Below are 15,662 nucleotides of genomic sequence, written 5' to 3'. Positions count from 1 at the left end.
ACAGAGCCTGCACTTTTAAGAATCCCCACTTGGAAATGCTAAGGAAAGACATCATTTTTAGGAAAAAATCTAATTCCACAGGTTACTGTGTGGCAGCCCAAGTTTAAGTTATTTTTGAGTTCCACAACCTGACTTTTCTCTATGGTTGTAACTAAATAATGTTCTATTGATAAGAGATATCAAACATATGCCTCTTATATTTTGCTTTTCATTTTGGAGGTTATGGGAATGCATTTGCTTATTGCAGGAACAAAAGCCGGCAATGTTCCTGTGATAATCAAGAAATCCTTATTCTCATTCCTATGTATTGTCAAAAAGAATAAAATATACATAAGAATCTTATTTCAGCTACATCGTGTGAATCACAGTTAAGAATGCAGTCTTAGTTAAAAATAAATTGAAATAGATCCAAAATATCTTAAGAACCACGTGGTTACATAAAGTTAATACAAGTACAAGTTATGCTCTTTGAATAACCTATAGTTGTTGATCCATAAAATAATTAACATATGTGAAATTGTTTAATTAATATATATTTATCTAATTGTTTTTCTTCAACAGAAAACACATAATTTATATATTTCTTATACATGCATTTACCTGATGCTCTGCCTTTTAGTTACAGATATTTGAGATGAATGTATTTTACTATAAATTCACTTTAAAAACATAATCAAGTAATCTCAAATTACTGCACAAACTTTTAGAATAAACAGATATGACTTCGTCTATAAGAATATCCAAGGGCTTTAACTGTATTTTCATTCAGACATTTCTTATGAAAGTGCAATAATTTGCTTAGATTCTACGGTTTTCAGAAATTGTTCCAAAGTATAACTAGGAAAAACTCGTAAAAGAAAAAGATGTTTCAACAGAGAAAAAGCACACATAGGAGGTCCTAAGAAGAAGAAAGGAATCAGTGTAAATCGCCTGCCAGAACTGAGACCAGGCTCAGGGTGACCCACCAGAACACTCCGGGTGACCCCTGTTGGTTTTCCACTCCTGAGACCCAGGTCGCAGGCCTCAGCTCGGGTGGTTTCCCCAGCATCTCCATTTCCTCTGCATCCAGCCCCACACCCTCCGGGACTCTCTACCCCCAGGGACCCACCAGCAGGGAGCTGAGGGCAGCAAATTTGGGTACCACCTAGGGCTCCCCATGCTGGCCCCTCCTGCGCCTTCTCAGCTCTTCATCTCTGGAGCTGTGTTCTTTCTTTTCTTTGGGAGTTGGGGACCACCAGATCACAAGGTGGATCTGGCACTTCATCATAGCAGCCTGCCGTCTCTATGTTTTCCTCATGAAAGAAAGAAAACTCAGTGTTTTCTCCTTCATCTCAAGCTACCAGTGTGTTCCCTTCCCCTACAGGGGAAGAGAAAAAAAAGTGGAATTATGGAAACTCTCCTTCTCCCATTACTTAAGCTGTGGTCCATTTTTTATATACTTTACAGTGTGGACTGGAAAGTCCACCCATAACTAGATTAATTCTCCTCACTGCCATGGTCAGCTATGCCCACATGTTGATCCTGTGGTAAATAGGCTGACTGGGAATATCTTCTGGAAAAAGACAGCATGTAAGAAACCTAAAGCAGCCAATCATGCTGGTCCTTAGAGATTAAGACTATATTTACCTAACTGAACAATTGTCAGAAAGGTTAATAGATTTTTTTTTTTCTGTATAGGCCAGTTATTCTTTAAAATATCCACCAATGCATCCTTGCCCTGATCATTCTACAATAGAAACTGGCACCTTTCCTAAGTACTCTTCCTGGGTATTCCTAAGTATTATGCAAATGTCTGGTCAGTACAAAACAAGAGGTCTAGAAATAGTGGGTACGTTTTAGGCTGGTCTCCTAGAATGGACAAGAGCAATTACAGGAGGAATCCTGGCACTTGGAGGTTGATTGGTAATACCCTAACCCTCAGTGAGACGGCACCCAAAAGGATGTTTGGATATTTGTCTTGTGCCTTCAGAATATTTACACCACTGAAGGACCTAATAGACTCCTTAAATATGAGAGTTAAGAGAAAGGATGATGAATATCCTGTAGCCTGTATGAATGCAACTCACCTTATGGCATAGCTAGTTATTGCCGGCTGGTATTTCAGAGTGACACTCTACTGAAGTTAATGTTGGGGTCTGAAACAGGTGCATGCCAATGAACCAGACCTAGCCGAGCTCCGGTCTCATGATCTTTGAAGTGACTACTTTAAATATTATTCCTTGCTTCTGTGATACAGTCTTTATGGCTCTGTTTCAAACTTACAACATGTGGATTTTCTTAATGTTTGACTTAAATTACTTCCAAGATCTTTCATAGTCAGATAAATGCTGATGCAAAAATTAGAACTGAGTTAAAATGCTCTAAAAAGCCACTGTAATAAATATTGTGACTGAGCCCTCTGCTCCATGGTTTGTGAAAAGGCTGAAGCACCACGCCAAATGAACATGTCCATGTTACCATTGCCAAGTGCAAGGCTTCCCAATAAATCAAGAAAAGATGAAGAGTCTTCTGATGAGTGTTTGGCAGAATAATAATATTAATAACCTGAATCTTCCAAGTTGGTTATGTCCCTGAGATAGTACGTTTTCTACTAACGCCTTTTGTGTTTCAAGAGTAGATCATGATGACCTCGGACCAAGAATCCAGTGACGGAAAAAATAATTTCCCAATTGCCTTCAAATATTAAGGAAGAGGAAATATGTGAAGATCCACTCTTAATGACGCCCCACCTTCCAGTCCTGAAGCAAGAGGCTCTGACAGATCACGACATTTCATGGTCACTTGGGCACTGGCCCAGCTCAGGAAGTCAAAGGCATGTCTTCAGATGTAGGTGTCACCCCTGAGACTGAACTACACTCACCTATTCTTCTGTAATCCTACCCCTTTGCCCTGTTTGGGATAGAATGGTCCATGGAAACTCCTCATCTCTTGCTGTGCCTTTGGGTGTGGCCTTCCTAGAAGTCAGTCAACCTGCTGACACAGACATCTGGAAGCTAGACTCAGCCCCCTGAAACCTGACCCCTTGCTTCATTTGAATGGTTCTTCCTCAGTGAAAGGGTTCAACAAGTTTCTTCTCCTGTTTTCTCTCTCTCTCTCTCTCTCTCTCTCTCTCTCTCTCTCTCTCTCTCTCTCTCTCTCTCTCCTTAAGGTCAGAGGAGAATCACAGAACCCAAAGAAAAAGGTATCTGTGTCTCTTGTGTGAATATTTCACGCAGCCCAGGTCCCCTGGAGTGACCCTGAGTGTTTTAGTGTGAGGAATGAGACTCAGCAAATGCATGAAGCCTTCCCAACAGGAATAGCACCATAGGAGAAAAGGGGAAAACACATTTCCATTCACTTTTCAACAACACAATATACAAAGAATGCTCAACACCAAACAACACATGAGATTGACCAACCCTGAGAAAGATCAGGCTCCCAAATGACTAGTTTTATTTTTCTCTTCTCCTTTTGCACCAGAATTTGAACATAGTGGTGCTTAACCATTGAGCAACCATTTTAATTGTATTTATTCATTTTTGTTTTGCGATAGGATCTCTATAATTTATTCAGGGCTCTCTAAGATACTGAGGCTGTCTTTGTACTTAGAGTCCTCCTGCCTCCGCCTTCCTGGCCACTGGAGTTATAGGCCTGTGCCCTCCCTAGGCTAAACTTTCAATTAACTGTCTGAGAGTTTTAATAAGCATGCACCTGAAACAGTCAAAACACATCAGGCAGAGACATACAGAACTGCCCAGGACAACGAATCCACACTTCCATTGGGAGACATCAGCCCAACTCTGTCAGGACAGACATGGGGACAGAGAAGCAGACAGGAGGGCTTCACTGGCCTTCACTCAAAGCTTAAAGCACACCTAGTTCTCAGGGTCACGGCAACACCCCCAAGGACAAGGCACATTCTGAGCCCTAAACTACACCCGTGAGAGTGTGCAACACCAGTGAAAGCCCATGTATGCTCAAAGAGCATGGGAGTTAAAGCAGAAATCAGATCAGAAGCATCTGGAAAGCCTCCATGCAAAGGGAGGTGAAGCACAGGACTCAACAGATCAGGAGAAAGAGGTGAGAGAAAAGGTGACCATTTTAAAGGAAATGAAATGCAAAAGTCCACCATAGAAAATCTGTACAGAACAGCACAGGGGATGCCTCATTGGTATCTAAGGCATCCAAAGCACCTTTCAGAAAAGAAGAGCTAAAGCAACCATTGAAACTTGCACTTCAGGAGACCAGAGAAAGAAGGGCAAGGTAAACCTAAATCAAGCACAGGAAGGTAACAGAGAGGGTGTTGATGAAACCACAATCAGGAAATCTGCAGTCTGCAAAATCAAGCTCTTCATGAACATCAGCATCACTGATAAACTGACATAAGGCCCAAAATACAAAGGACAGAGACTGAGCTTGTGGCTCAGTGCAAGAATTCTTCCCTAGCATGTGATAAACCCAGCCTAATTCTCTCTTAAGATTGGGAGCCATCTTGCCACAAAGGCATAAAAACCTAATTTCATCTTTGCTATAAATTACTGCAAACTCAAAATTGCTTGGATGGCCTGCCCATGCCTTGAACTCACCCATGCCTGGCTCTCTGACCAGATAGCAGCCCTCTCTGAAACTTTAGTGATGCCTTATCAATCTTGGCCTTCCCTGGCCAAATAACGACGCTCTCTGAGGCTCTAATGACCTTCATAAATTCTGGAGCTTTCTTGCAGCCCAGCTTTGTAGCCCAGAAAGTCACCAAAGAGGAGTTTGAGAAATTACAGATGACAAAACTCTGAGGAGCATAACACAAGGCTAGTTTACAGTTTTGCTGGCCTCCATATCAGAATTTATGAAGGTCATTACAGCCTCAGAGAGGGTCATTTTCTGGCCAGGGAAGGCCAAGATTTATGAGGTGTCACTAAAATTTCAGAGAGGGCTGCTATCTGCCCAGAGAGAGCCAGGCATGGGTGAGTTCAAGGCACGGGTAGGCATTCCAAGCAAGATCAGCATTTGCAGTAATTTATAGTAAACCTGAAATTAGCCTCTCATGTCTTTGTGGCGTGATGGCTCCAAATTTTAAAGAGGGAATCAGACTGTGTTTATCAACAATCTCCTACAACTTACACACAAGGAGAAATACACAAAACAGGCTCAATAAGTAATTACTGCCCCCCCCCACACACACACAAAAGGCTCTGACATGTCAAACAGGCTTCCAGGAGACAGTGAAACCTGCCACCAACTTTCTACTTTTTTTTCCAGAACACAGAAGCTGAGTTAAAACCTCCTAATTCTTTCTGAGCTCTATGTTACCAAATTATCAAAATTAGATAGATAAAGAAAAGTATTATATAGAAAAGGAAAGCAAGAATGACTCTCATGATTATGAATGCAAAGTTCCTCAAACATTACTTTATTGAGTCCAAAAATAAATAAAAAAATTATATACCACAGCCAAGAGGGAATTATTACAGCTATGCAAGGCTGATTTAAAATTGGAAAATCAATTAACATTATCCATCACAACAAAAAGCTAAATAATAAATATTGATTATATGAAAAGTTAAAGAAAAAAATCAAGAATAATGAAAAAACACTCAAGCTAAGAAAAATACCATGTCTATAGAGAGACAGCATGATCTTTTACTCTACGTGGAATTCACCAAAGAATCATAAAAAGCAATGCAGTGACATCAATGTTGTCATGTTAATAAACAGGGAAATGATTATCCTGTTGACAGCAGCAAGCTGAGCATGGAGGCCATGCCTCTGATCCCTGCCACTCAGGGGGCCGAGGCAGGATGATTCCAGCTTGGAGTCCAGTCTCGGCAATTTAGCAAGACTCTGTCTCCAAACAAAACAATTAAAAGGATTGGGAATGTAGCTCAATGGTAGAGCAGCCCTGAGTCCAACACCCAGCAACAAAACCATAAAGAAAAACAAACACACCACTTATACAGCATCAATGAAAGAGAAATACTCATATATGAATCTGATAAAAATCTGTATGATAAAAACTGCTAACTTACAATGAAACCATCAAAGACAAGGAAAACACATGGACATATTTTATGTTTACACATGGGAAACCTCAGTGCTATCATCAATTCTTACCAACTTCAGTTATGGATTCAATATAATCCTAATGAAAATTCTTTTAAGTTATTTCTTCAGTAATAAAAGATCCAGAACTCAGTAATGAACACTCAGTTCAAAGGATGAAGACTACCTGAAGTGAAGAACTACTAAAAATCTACAATCATCAAGACACAGTGGTATTTGACACAGTATATATCTATTCCATTGCTCTTTGTCAAAGGAGCAAAGGAAAATCAATGGAAAATATACTCTATAGGAAAATACTGCCAAAACACTTGGACATTAATGTACAAAGAAAGGAAGCATTCTCACTTCACAAATGTCACAGAATCGGCTACCAGTGGCGTCTCAATGATAAAGTAGGACACAGTGCTGGGGCTGCAGCTCTAGCACAGCACCTGCCTGGCACTTAGCAGGCCCTGGGATCACTTGTCAGCACCAAAAAAATTGCATATACATCATAGTACTAAATGCAAACTTCAGAACTTCACTAAAATGACACAGAAGTACTTACAGAGAAATCTGGGCTGGATTGACAGCTTCAAATGTAACATCAAACACAAAATCTATGAGTGAAAAACTTGTAAATAGAACTTGATCAAAATTAAGTTTGTGGGCTGGGGATGTGGCACAAGCGGTAGCGCGCTCGCCTGGCATGCGTGCGGCCCGGGTTCGATCCTCAGCACCACATACCAACAAAAGATGTTGTGTCCGCCGAGAACTAAAAAAAAATAAATATTAAAAAAAATTCTCTCTCTCTCTCCTCTCTCACTCTCTCTTTAAAAAAAAATGAAGTTTGTGTTTTTCAAAAGATGCACTTGAGAGAATGAGAAGACATGCTAGAGAACTGGACAAAATGTTGTCATGACACATAGTGACACTGGGTTGGTATTCAACATGCAGGAAGAACACTCAGTAAGAAAGCAAGCAATGTGGAAGTGAACAAAAGATCTGGAAAGACACTCATCCAAGAAACAGAGACAGTTAATACATGTGTGAGAAGATGTTCATCAGGACATAATTAAGAAACTTCCAATTAAACAATTAGGTGCCACCAGATACACACTGGAGTGGTCAAATGCCAAACAATGACAGCCCCAAAAGACAGTGAAAACATGAATCAGCAAGAACCCTTCCCTTGCTCATGTGAATGGAGAGAAGAACACTCTCTCTGGAAGACAGTCACGCTCTTACAAAATAAACATGGTGCACTCTACCATTAATTCACCACACTCCCAGGTGTCTATGCAAATGAGGTGAAAATTATGCACAGAAAACTTCTCAGCAGTGACTACAGCAGCCATATCCAGAACTGCCCAAAGCTAGAAGCAAGGAAGACGCACCTTTCAATGTTGAATGGGCAAGCTGCAGTTTAACCAACCAAACAACATCACCCAGAAAGTGAGCTCTGCAGCCTGCAAAGATACAGCACCCTTAAAGGCAGACTGGAAAGTGAGAGAAGCCAGTCTGAAAGGCCAAGTGCAGTAAGATTCCAAGTCAAGAACATTCCAGAAGACTAAACATTACAGATGCACTAGTAGAACTGATGGGTGCCAGGAACTTAGGGAGCAGAGAGGCAGGAAGGGCTGGGGAGGAGGGATGAACAGGTGGAAGACAGGATTCCCAGAGCAGTGAAACTCTTCTGCATGACATTATTATGTACAGTACATGACACACACAATCACACTAGACAGAGGAGGAATCCTAAGATAAAGGATGGATTTCAGCTGATGATAAATGTGTTGTGAGAAACTGAAGTGACTCCATTTTTAAAAATAAATAACAGCAGATTCTACCTCAAGGCCTGTCCCAGGGAAGGAGGCGGAACCCTTGTCCTTGGAAAAACCCACATAGCACTCCCTAGCAAACCTCCAATCAGCATGAGACAGGGAAAATACCTGGAATGCCAGATGACCCCCAGTAGTTTATTGTGGTGGTTGATAACATGTTGGGAAACCATGTAGTTAAGCATGTATACCCCTCGTGGCCTAAACCAATCAGCTAAAATGAATCCCCCTCTTGCACTGACCAATCACCCCTACCCCAATTTTTCCCACCACTGAATGTGCTAATTAATGTTAAGAGTTGTTGTTTGACTTTCCCGCAGTATGGGATGATTTATTGTGTGATGTTGTGATGCATAGAGTATCCCCCACAAACCTATAAAATCTCACTGGACAAAGGACGGGGAATCACTCCCTGGGACTGCTGAGTCAGAAACGGTTGTGAGTCCAGGCTCAAGCTTGCAATAAAGACTCTTGTGTGATTGCATCAGATTAAGCTCCTGGAGGTCTATTGGGATTCCATGAATCTGGCATAACAGTTGCTTCATCCACTCTCTTAAAAAATGTAGGACACTGGTTCAGTAACTAGCAAGCATCAAACATCAATGCAAGATGTTGAAAACAGTGTGGAGAAAGGGTGTTTGATACTACATGTAATGGGTCATTTGAATTGTCAACCCCATTGGATTAAGAGATACCTGTGATTAACAGGCCTCTGGGTGTGTCCATGAGGGTGTGTCTACAAATGATTGGCATGTGAAACAGAGAACCAAACTAGAGAACCTCCTTAGGTATAGGCAGCACCATCCAATGGGACAGTGTCTTGGGTGGAACAAAAGTTGGAAGGAGGAGGAAGCAGCAGCAGAGAAAGGCCTTTCTTCTCCAATGGCTGCTGCAATGTCCTGAGGATATCAGAGTCTGCTTTCTTCACTCTCCCAAAGTGGACGCTGCCAGCGATTCTCCAGGGAAATTTCAGAACCTTTGGTCTGGACTAGGGCAGCACCATTGATCCCTCTTGTTCTGAGGCTTCATCCTCTTGGACTCTGCAGCTACTACTTCTCAAGCTCTCCACCCTGCAGATGGCCACTGTGGACATCCAGCTTCGGGTCAAGTAGGCCAATCTAATAAGTCCCCTTTTATAATCACACTTCCTCTTGATGCTGTTCCTCTAGAGAACATTGACTAACAAACTATGTAAGCCTAAAATTGCTCTGAAAAACCAAATTGACTTAATAAGGATGTGGAATGAATAAGGAAGTGAATGAAATCGATAAACCTTAACAAATATAAACATAAGAAACAATATTACATAATGAATACCTTTCACAAATAATATTGTAAAAAATAAAGCAAAGAAGAAGAGTCATAGTTACAAATTTCAACACTTTGGAGAAAAGCAAGGAAACTGATTTTCCATTTGGAAAGAAATTGGATGATAAGTCTTCAAAAGTCCTTCCAACTGCTGGTGTGCACCTGTAAATTCAGCCACTAGGGAGGTCAAGGCAGGGAAACGGCACGTTGGGGGCTCTCACAGCAATTTAATAAGACATCCAGAAATTTTGTGATTCTTGGCCTTCATCAACTATAAATGGGGGGACTGGGATTGTAGCTGAGTGGCAGAGCACTTCTACCATGTATGAGGCACTGGATATGATGCTTAGCACCACACAAAAATTAACAAAATAAGGTATTCTGCCCATCTGCAATTATACAAAATAAAAATAAGGTAAAAAATAAATAGAAAGGACTGAAGATGTGCTCAGTGGTCAAGTGCCTCTAGGTTTATTCCCCAGTAAAACACCTGCCCACCTCCAAAATGCTGCTCACACATTGAAATTCATTTTTGGAGGACAACATACACATGAACAAGTCCCTGGCTTCAATCCCAGCACTCAATACATAAGCAAATAAGTAAACAACAGTCTACAATACTAATTTTCTTGGGGTGGAGAGTAGCTCAGTAGTAAGAACTTGACAGCCTTCGATTCAATCCCCAACAGTCCATGTACACACAGATACTAAAAAAGAAAAAAAAAAACCTGAAAATATATGTAATGAGTGATAAAAAAATTACAATACAAAAGATACACAATGAGAGGCAACAAAATCAATGAAAAAACAACACACTTTCTTACAAAGGAGACTGAACTTTCCCATGATCTACACTCTGAAAAAACAAAGAGCATTTCAGTAAATTATGTGAAATAAAAGGCATGGATTATTGTGTTTTTTGGGGTGGACTTAGGAAGAACTATATCAAAAATGAAAATAGTACACTGTATCTAAGACCAGTGAAAATACTGTACAGGACAGAGAGAGTAGAGAGAGCATTTATGTTACTCCCAATTTTCATAAACTAAAAGGCAGCTCCCATATGGGTGGCCCTAGGAGGAGGTAATTAGTAGGGAACGGCAATCAGGCGACATGGTGGGAATGCTTGTGAGAGCATTAGCACCCTTACTTAGACATATATACCTCTCCTTTTCAGAAAACAGGTGCCATTTATTATTTCACTGATAAGTTATTCAGTGATTAAATGATCACAGTTGGGTATTTTAGGTATTGCCAAAATTGTCCTTAAAACTTCCAATGAAGATGGGTGTGATGGTGCACACCTGTAACCCCAGTGGTTCAGGGGTCAGAGGCCCAAGGCTATGTAGTAAGACCCTGACTCAAAAGGAAGAATCTAAAAGGGGCCAGGGATGTGGCTCAGTGGCTAAGCACCTCTGGGTTCCATTCCTGATACCAAAAACCACACAGCTAACATGAACCTGCCAAGTCCAGACAACAACAGTAACAATAAACTGTCATTCCTGTCAAATTCATGAGCATGTCAATGACTATAACTAATTTACATAAAATCAAATTTATAAATTTATCCACTACAATTTTTGTAGAAATGGATTCATTTCCTGCAGCAATAATGGTAGACAGAGTTTCTCTGTATATTAAATGGCATTCTGGAATCTAGGACACGGATTTTAATTGGAAATCATTGAAAAGACAAGATCAAATCTCACCAATTTTGTATGCATACTCAGGGGAAGCAAAAGGTAAATCAGATGTTATTTTTTTGTTTGTTTTCCTGTTTTTTCTTTCTTTCTTTCTTTTTTTGGTTTAGGATCAGAAATTTGACCCAGAGGAACTTTACTGATGAGTCACATCCCCAGACATAAGGCCTGGCTAAGTTGCTAAGGCTGTCCTCAAGTTTGCAATCCTCCTGCCTCAGCCTCTGGAAAAGCAAAAATCACAGGTGTGCACCACTGTACCTGGCTGTAATTCTTCTAACAATGGAAATGTTACTAGACTTTTTAAAATCCACTTCTTTCTTGCCTATTTAATAATAGTCCTTCCCATTTGGCTCTGAAAAAATAAACCTGGGCCTCAAAAAAGTGAGCAGATCATTTCAAAGTGATACACAGAAAGCTTTGGTGCTGAGGGAGCACACATGTATCAGGCTCAAAGGGCAGGGAAGGGCCCTGACAGCTGGGACATGACCCCTCCTGGTCTTGCTTCCTGAAAGCCTCTAGGATCACCCTCCCAGGGACCTGGACCATGACTCCAGTCTACGAGGCTTTTCAGGTTTGCACAGCTCTGCACTGGGGTGGATGTTGCTTATGCTCTGGGAGAGGTTTCACTTCTTCACACTGTGAGACTAAAAGGGCAGGAATCACTGGTGACCTGGCCCCTCAGCACCAGCATCCACAGGCTGACTGTCCACCTGTCTCCAAAAAAATGGGAACAGAGCTTGGGAATAAAATATTCTCAAGGAAGTAGCTGTCTAGATGAGGCCAGTTCCAGGAGATTCCTCAGCCCAGAGCCCCCAGCAGCTTCCCTGAGAGGCTGCACCCCACACCTCAGGCTGTCCTCTAGGATGAGCTGACCCAGGGCCTGAAGTTCTGTTCACCCTGCAGGGACCAGGGCAGCTGTGGGCACCTTGGGACAGCTCTAGGAGAGGACAGTGGCTGAGGACATAGGACCCTGTGAGGCGTCCAAAGGGAACCTCTGCCCAAGAAATCTGACATGGTGTCTACACCTAAGGAAGATAAAAGGAGAAACACAAGATTTTTACAGCTGTGAACTCAAGTTCTCTATACAGTTGCATCTACATCAAAGAACTTTCAGAGTACTTGACTTGGCTAACCAGATTACCATGAAGGTGGAAAGGCAGGGTTCTGTATGGAGAGCAAAAATTATCTTGGGCTATCTTAAGTCCTTTCATAGCCAATTATCTTAATTTCTGTATCAGACCACAATTCTCAAAACTATTAAATTTCTCAGACTATATCCCTACCCTTACGAGACATCTAGTCCCAACATCTACCAAAGAAAGAATATAATAAAAACAGTCAGAAGAAATTTCTTTTTACTTCCTTCCTTTCTTTCTTTTGTAGTCCACAAATCTGATGATCCTACCAATGCAATTAGTGATACACAGTTTCTTTCATAAAAGTTCATGTAGGCCAGGCACTGTGCCACACAACTATAATCCCAGTAGCTTTAGAGGATAAGGTAGAAGGATTGCTAAATTCAAAGTCAGCCTCAGCAATTTAGTGAGGCCAGAAGGAAACTGATGAGATCATGTCTCAAAATACAATCTAAAAAGGACTGATTGTGGCTCAGTGATTAAGTGCCCCTGGGTTTAATCCTTGTCTTTCAGGGTGGGACACATACATCATTTAGGGTCACTTGAATCCATGTTCCTGAGTATGGTCATTAATATTTAAATCAAAATGAACTATTTTCCATAACTGGGATTGCCAATGCCTTTAATGTCAACAGCTTGAGACACTGAAGCAAGAGGGTCAGGACTTACAGGCCAGGCTGGGCAACATAGCCAGACCCCATCTGAAAATCAAATTTAAAGAGTTAAAGATGAAGAACAGAAGAATGAATCAAACACTATTATCCTATGTAGAAATATGAATACAGGACTGATGTGAATCCACATCAAGTACAACCAGAAAAAAGAGCAGTTACACTGTATTTATGTGTACTGTGTGAAAATGCATTATAATGCCATGTATAACTAATAAAAACAAATTTAAGTAAATAAATGATTTATGTCAAAGTAGGGAGGTGGGCTGAGTACATAGCCCAAGATTCAATATTCCTAGGTTCTATGTACAAATGCCTGTTTTCCTTTTAAAGTACTTATTTTGACCAAACACAGGGAACTGTTAAGTGATTATTCTTTCCCCTCAAGTATAATATTCATAAATAGAAAACAAATGCTTTCAAAAGTGATCTTCTTACCAGGGACAGTGGCACAGGCCTTGTTAGAATGGCCTTAGGCCTGAGCCCAAGCAACTCCATTTTAAAAGACCTGCAGTTTCACCAGGCACATCCACAGATCCCTCCAGTAAGGCCTCAAACAAGTTCCTTCCCCTCACCCTGATAAAGAGAGTGAAGCCTTTGGCAGGCTGTCCTAGCCTGATGAGAGGGAAAGACAAGAAGATGAGGGTGGAGATGATCCCAGGGTAAATGATGTCACTGAGAAATAGGGTGGTAGCTGATAAGGATTGAAAGGGTGATCAAATCCCCACAATTTAGTATAAATGATAGAGCTGATGAACAGAAATTCAGGCAGCAGAAACAAGGATGCACTTAAGCTGGAGAGCCTGCTGAGGACCTGACATCACATCACTTGGCATCTTTCCTGAGTCTCTGTATGATCCTCACTACTCTCAAACTCTACTGCCTCCTCTGCACCTTGGTGAGAACTGCAACTCCTTCCTAGACCCCCTCCTCAATGGGTCCTCTGCTCCACACCAGGAAAAGCCTGCCTTGGTTCGACACCTGGTCACTGAGGTCTGAGTGTGTGTGCATCTGCTGGACTCAAAGCCTAAGACATAAGACCTTTGAACTTAGCATGCAGAGGGAATGTCTGTCATTAGCTTATCATGATTAACTGTTTCCCAGTGCTTAGAATGAATCTAGAATTGTTTGCCGTGAATTAATTAACCTAGAATTGTTTGCTGTGAATTGATTATGTCTATGGCAATGCCTAGCATTAAGGATTGTTGTTTTCTTGATTAAGAACCTATACAGTTAAACTGTATTGAGTAATTTGAGTGAATAGAGCATTGAAAGGGGCAGAAGTGTGTGGACATTCTTTATTTCTCCCCTTGACTGCATAAGTCACAGTTTTGCCCCCTCCACACAGCCCTGTAATCCCAGGAACTTTGGAGGCTGAAGCAGAAGTGAAGCCAGATTTACAGATAGGTAGTTAGGCAAATTGGGTCTAATATTGTGTAAGATAAATAAAACAGAGGCCATTATAGAGAATGGAGTCCTGGAAACCAGAGCAGCGATTGAAATGTTAATGTCCCCAAGGAAAGAATCCATTCTAAGGAATTGTTAATCATAATCCAAAAGCCACCCCAGGCCTTTCCTGCCCAGATTACTCCTCCAGCCCATCAATCTCCCACCTTTTGGACCTTCCCACCTGCATTCTATCACTGCAACATAATGAGAAACAAAGTGTGGGAAAGTGGAAAGAAGACTTTAGCTATAAAAGAGGGAAGACCTTCCCCTTACAGGGATTCCACCTCTTGGGTCCCCTTCTTCCTGCGGGGAGAAGTCTTTTCTGCTGTCCTTTAATAAACCTTCTACTTTCCCCTCCACTTGCCTCAACGTGCTTCTCTGGTGATATACTTCAGCATTCGGGGAAGCAAGGACTCGTCACTGGTAAACAGCGGTAACAGAAGGATCACAGGTTGGAGACCAGCTTCCACACCAAGTGGGTGCAGATCTCAGAATTCAGTAAAAGTGGAGGCTGGGGATGTGGCTGATAAAGCTCCCCGAGTTTGGATCCCCAATTAAAAGAAAAGAACTATTCTCCCCAATATTTCACTAGATGAAAAGTGACAATTAGCCGACGGTGTCCATTTGGACCGAGTGGGAAGAACGGACGTCTGGCCGAGCTGTGAGGTGGAGGGAAGGTGGGTTTCAGAGGCAGGAGGCGCCTGCAATTTGGAGGACCTACAGCAGCCTCCGGAGGAGCTCCCCTGGGAGGAGGAAGGTGCATTTGCGGCCCCGCTTCCTCCACGTTGGGAAGAGTGGGTCGGGCCACCAGTAGGGAGCAAAGGGGACACCAGGGACCTGAGCCGCCCTTCCAAACCCAGGGAACCAGGGAACAGGTCCACAGTCCAGCGGGGACTCTGCCACGCTCAGCAGTTCACCTCAAAAACCCAAAACCCAGCTCACCCCACGAGACCAAGGGACAGTGCCATGAATCCCCAGCTCACCAGGGCACCGGGGCCCAAGGCAGGTGGTGACGTGTACCTACAGCCCTGGTTGCAAACTCACCATTTTTGTCTTCTGTGGTGACCCGGTGTCCTCTCAAGGAACCTCCAGGCACCCGAGATGGGGGTGGGGGGGGACACAGGCAGCGAAGAGTCACCTGAGTCCCTGGAGCAGAGAACTCTGGGGCTGAAGGAAGAGAAGCCAAGTCGCTGGGGAAGAAAAGCCCACAAGATTGCGGAAGCCCGCCCTTCCTGTCTCTCTGCGCACTGATTGGGCAGTTCCCCCCCGCATCCGGGATGGGTGCCCTCCAGGCCCGCCTCTGCATCGTGACTGACAGCTGACATCATCCAATCACTGGCTGAAATTGGGTAGAGTGACAGATCCTTGGCCCCAGCCCTTTTCAGGCGGAGCTTCCCGGCTGTGCTGGGGACTAATCCAGGTGGGAAGCCTTGGCTTAGCCTCTGGTACAGAGGTGACACCTGGCGCTGAGCTAGGCTTGAGCCATAGAGTGCTTTCTGAGCATGGCAAGGCCCTGGGTTTAACCTCAACACAAAAAAC

General features: G+C 42.5%; 2 protein-coding genes across 3 annotated transcripts in view; both read right to left on the bottom strand.

The window, feature by feature from the left end:
• LOC144371993 (uncharacterized) overlaps positions 1 to 15,653 on the bottom strand; it is a 58,749-nt gene extending 43,096 nt beyond the window's left edge. The window contains exon 1 of one of the 2 annotated variants that reach the window (XM_078035369.1): positions 15,168 to 15,653. In XM_078035369.1, coding sequence (XP_077891495.1) covers positions 15,168 to 15,429 — 262 coding nt within the window. In that variant the 5' untranslated portion in view covers positions 15,430 to 15,653. The remainder of the gene's footprint in view (positions 1 to 15,167) is intronic. The other variant, XM_078035370.1, reaches the window with a different exon arrangement.
• The window catches only part of LOC144371992 (uncharacterized), an 82,150-nt gene that overhangs the window by 43,096 nt on the left and 23,392 nt on the right, over positions 1 to 15,662 (bottom strand). The window contains exon 5 of the mRNA XM_078035368.1: positions 15,168 to 15,290. The gene's annotated coding sequence lies outside the window, so the exon portion shown is untranslated. The remainder of the gene's footprint in view (positions 1 to 15,167; positions 15,291 to 15,662) is intronic.

Source organism: Ictidomys tridecemlineatus, chromosome Y (assembly GCF_052094955.1).
Source record: "Ictidomys tridecemlineatus isolate mIctTri1 chromosome Y, mIctTri1.hap1, whole genome shotgun sequence".
Lineage (NCBI taxonomy): Eukaryota > Metazoa > Chordata > Mammalia > Rodentia > Sciuridae > Ictidomys > Ictidomys tridecemlineatus.
The sequence above is the reverse complement of the archived record's forward strand: the minus strand, read 5'-3'. Positions and strand labels throughout refer to the sequence as shown.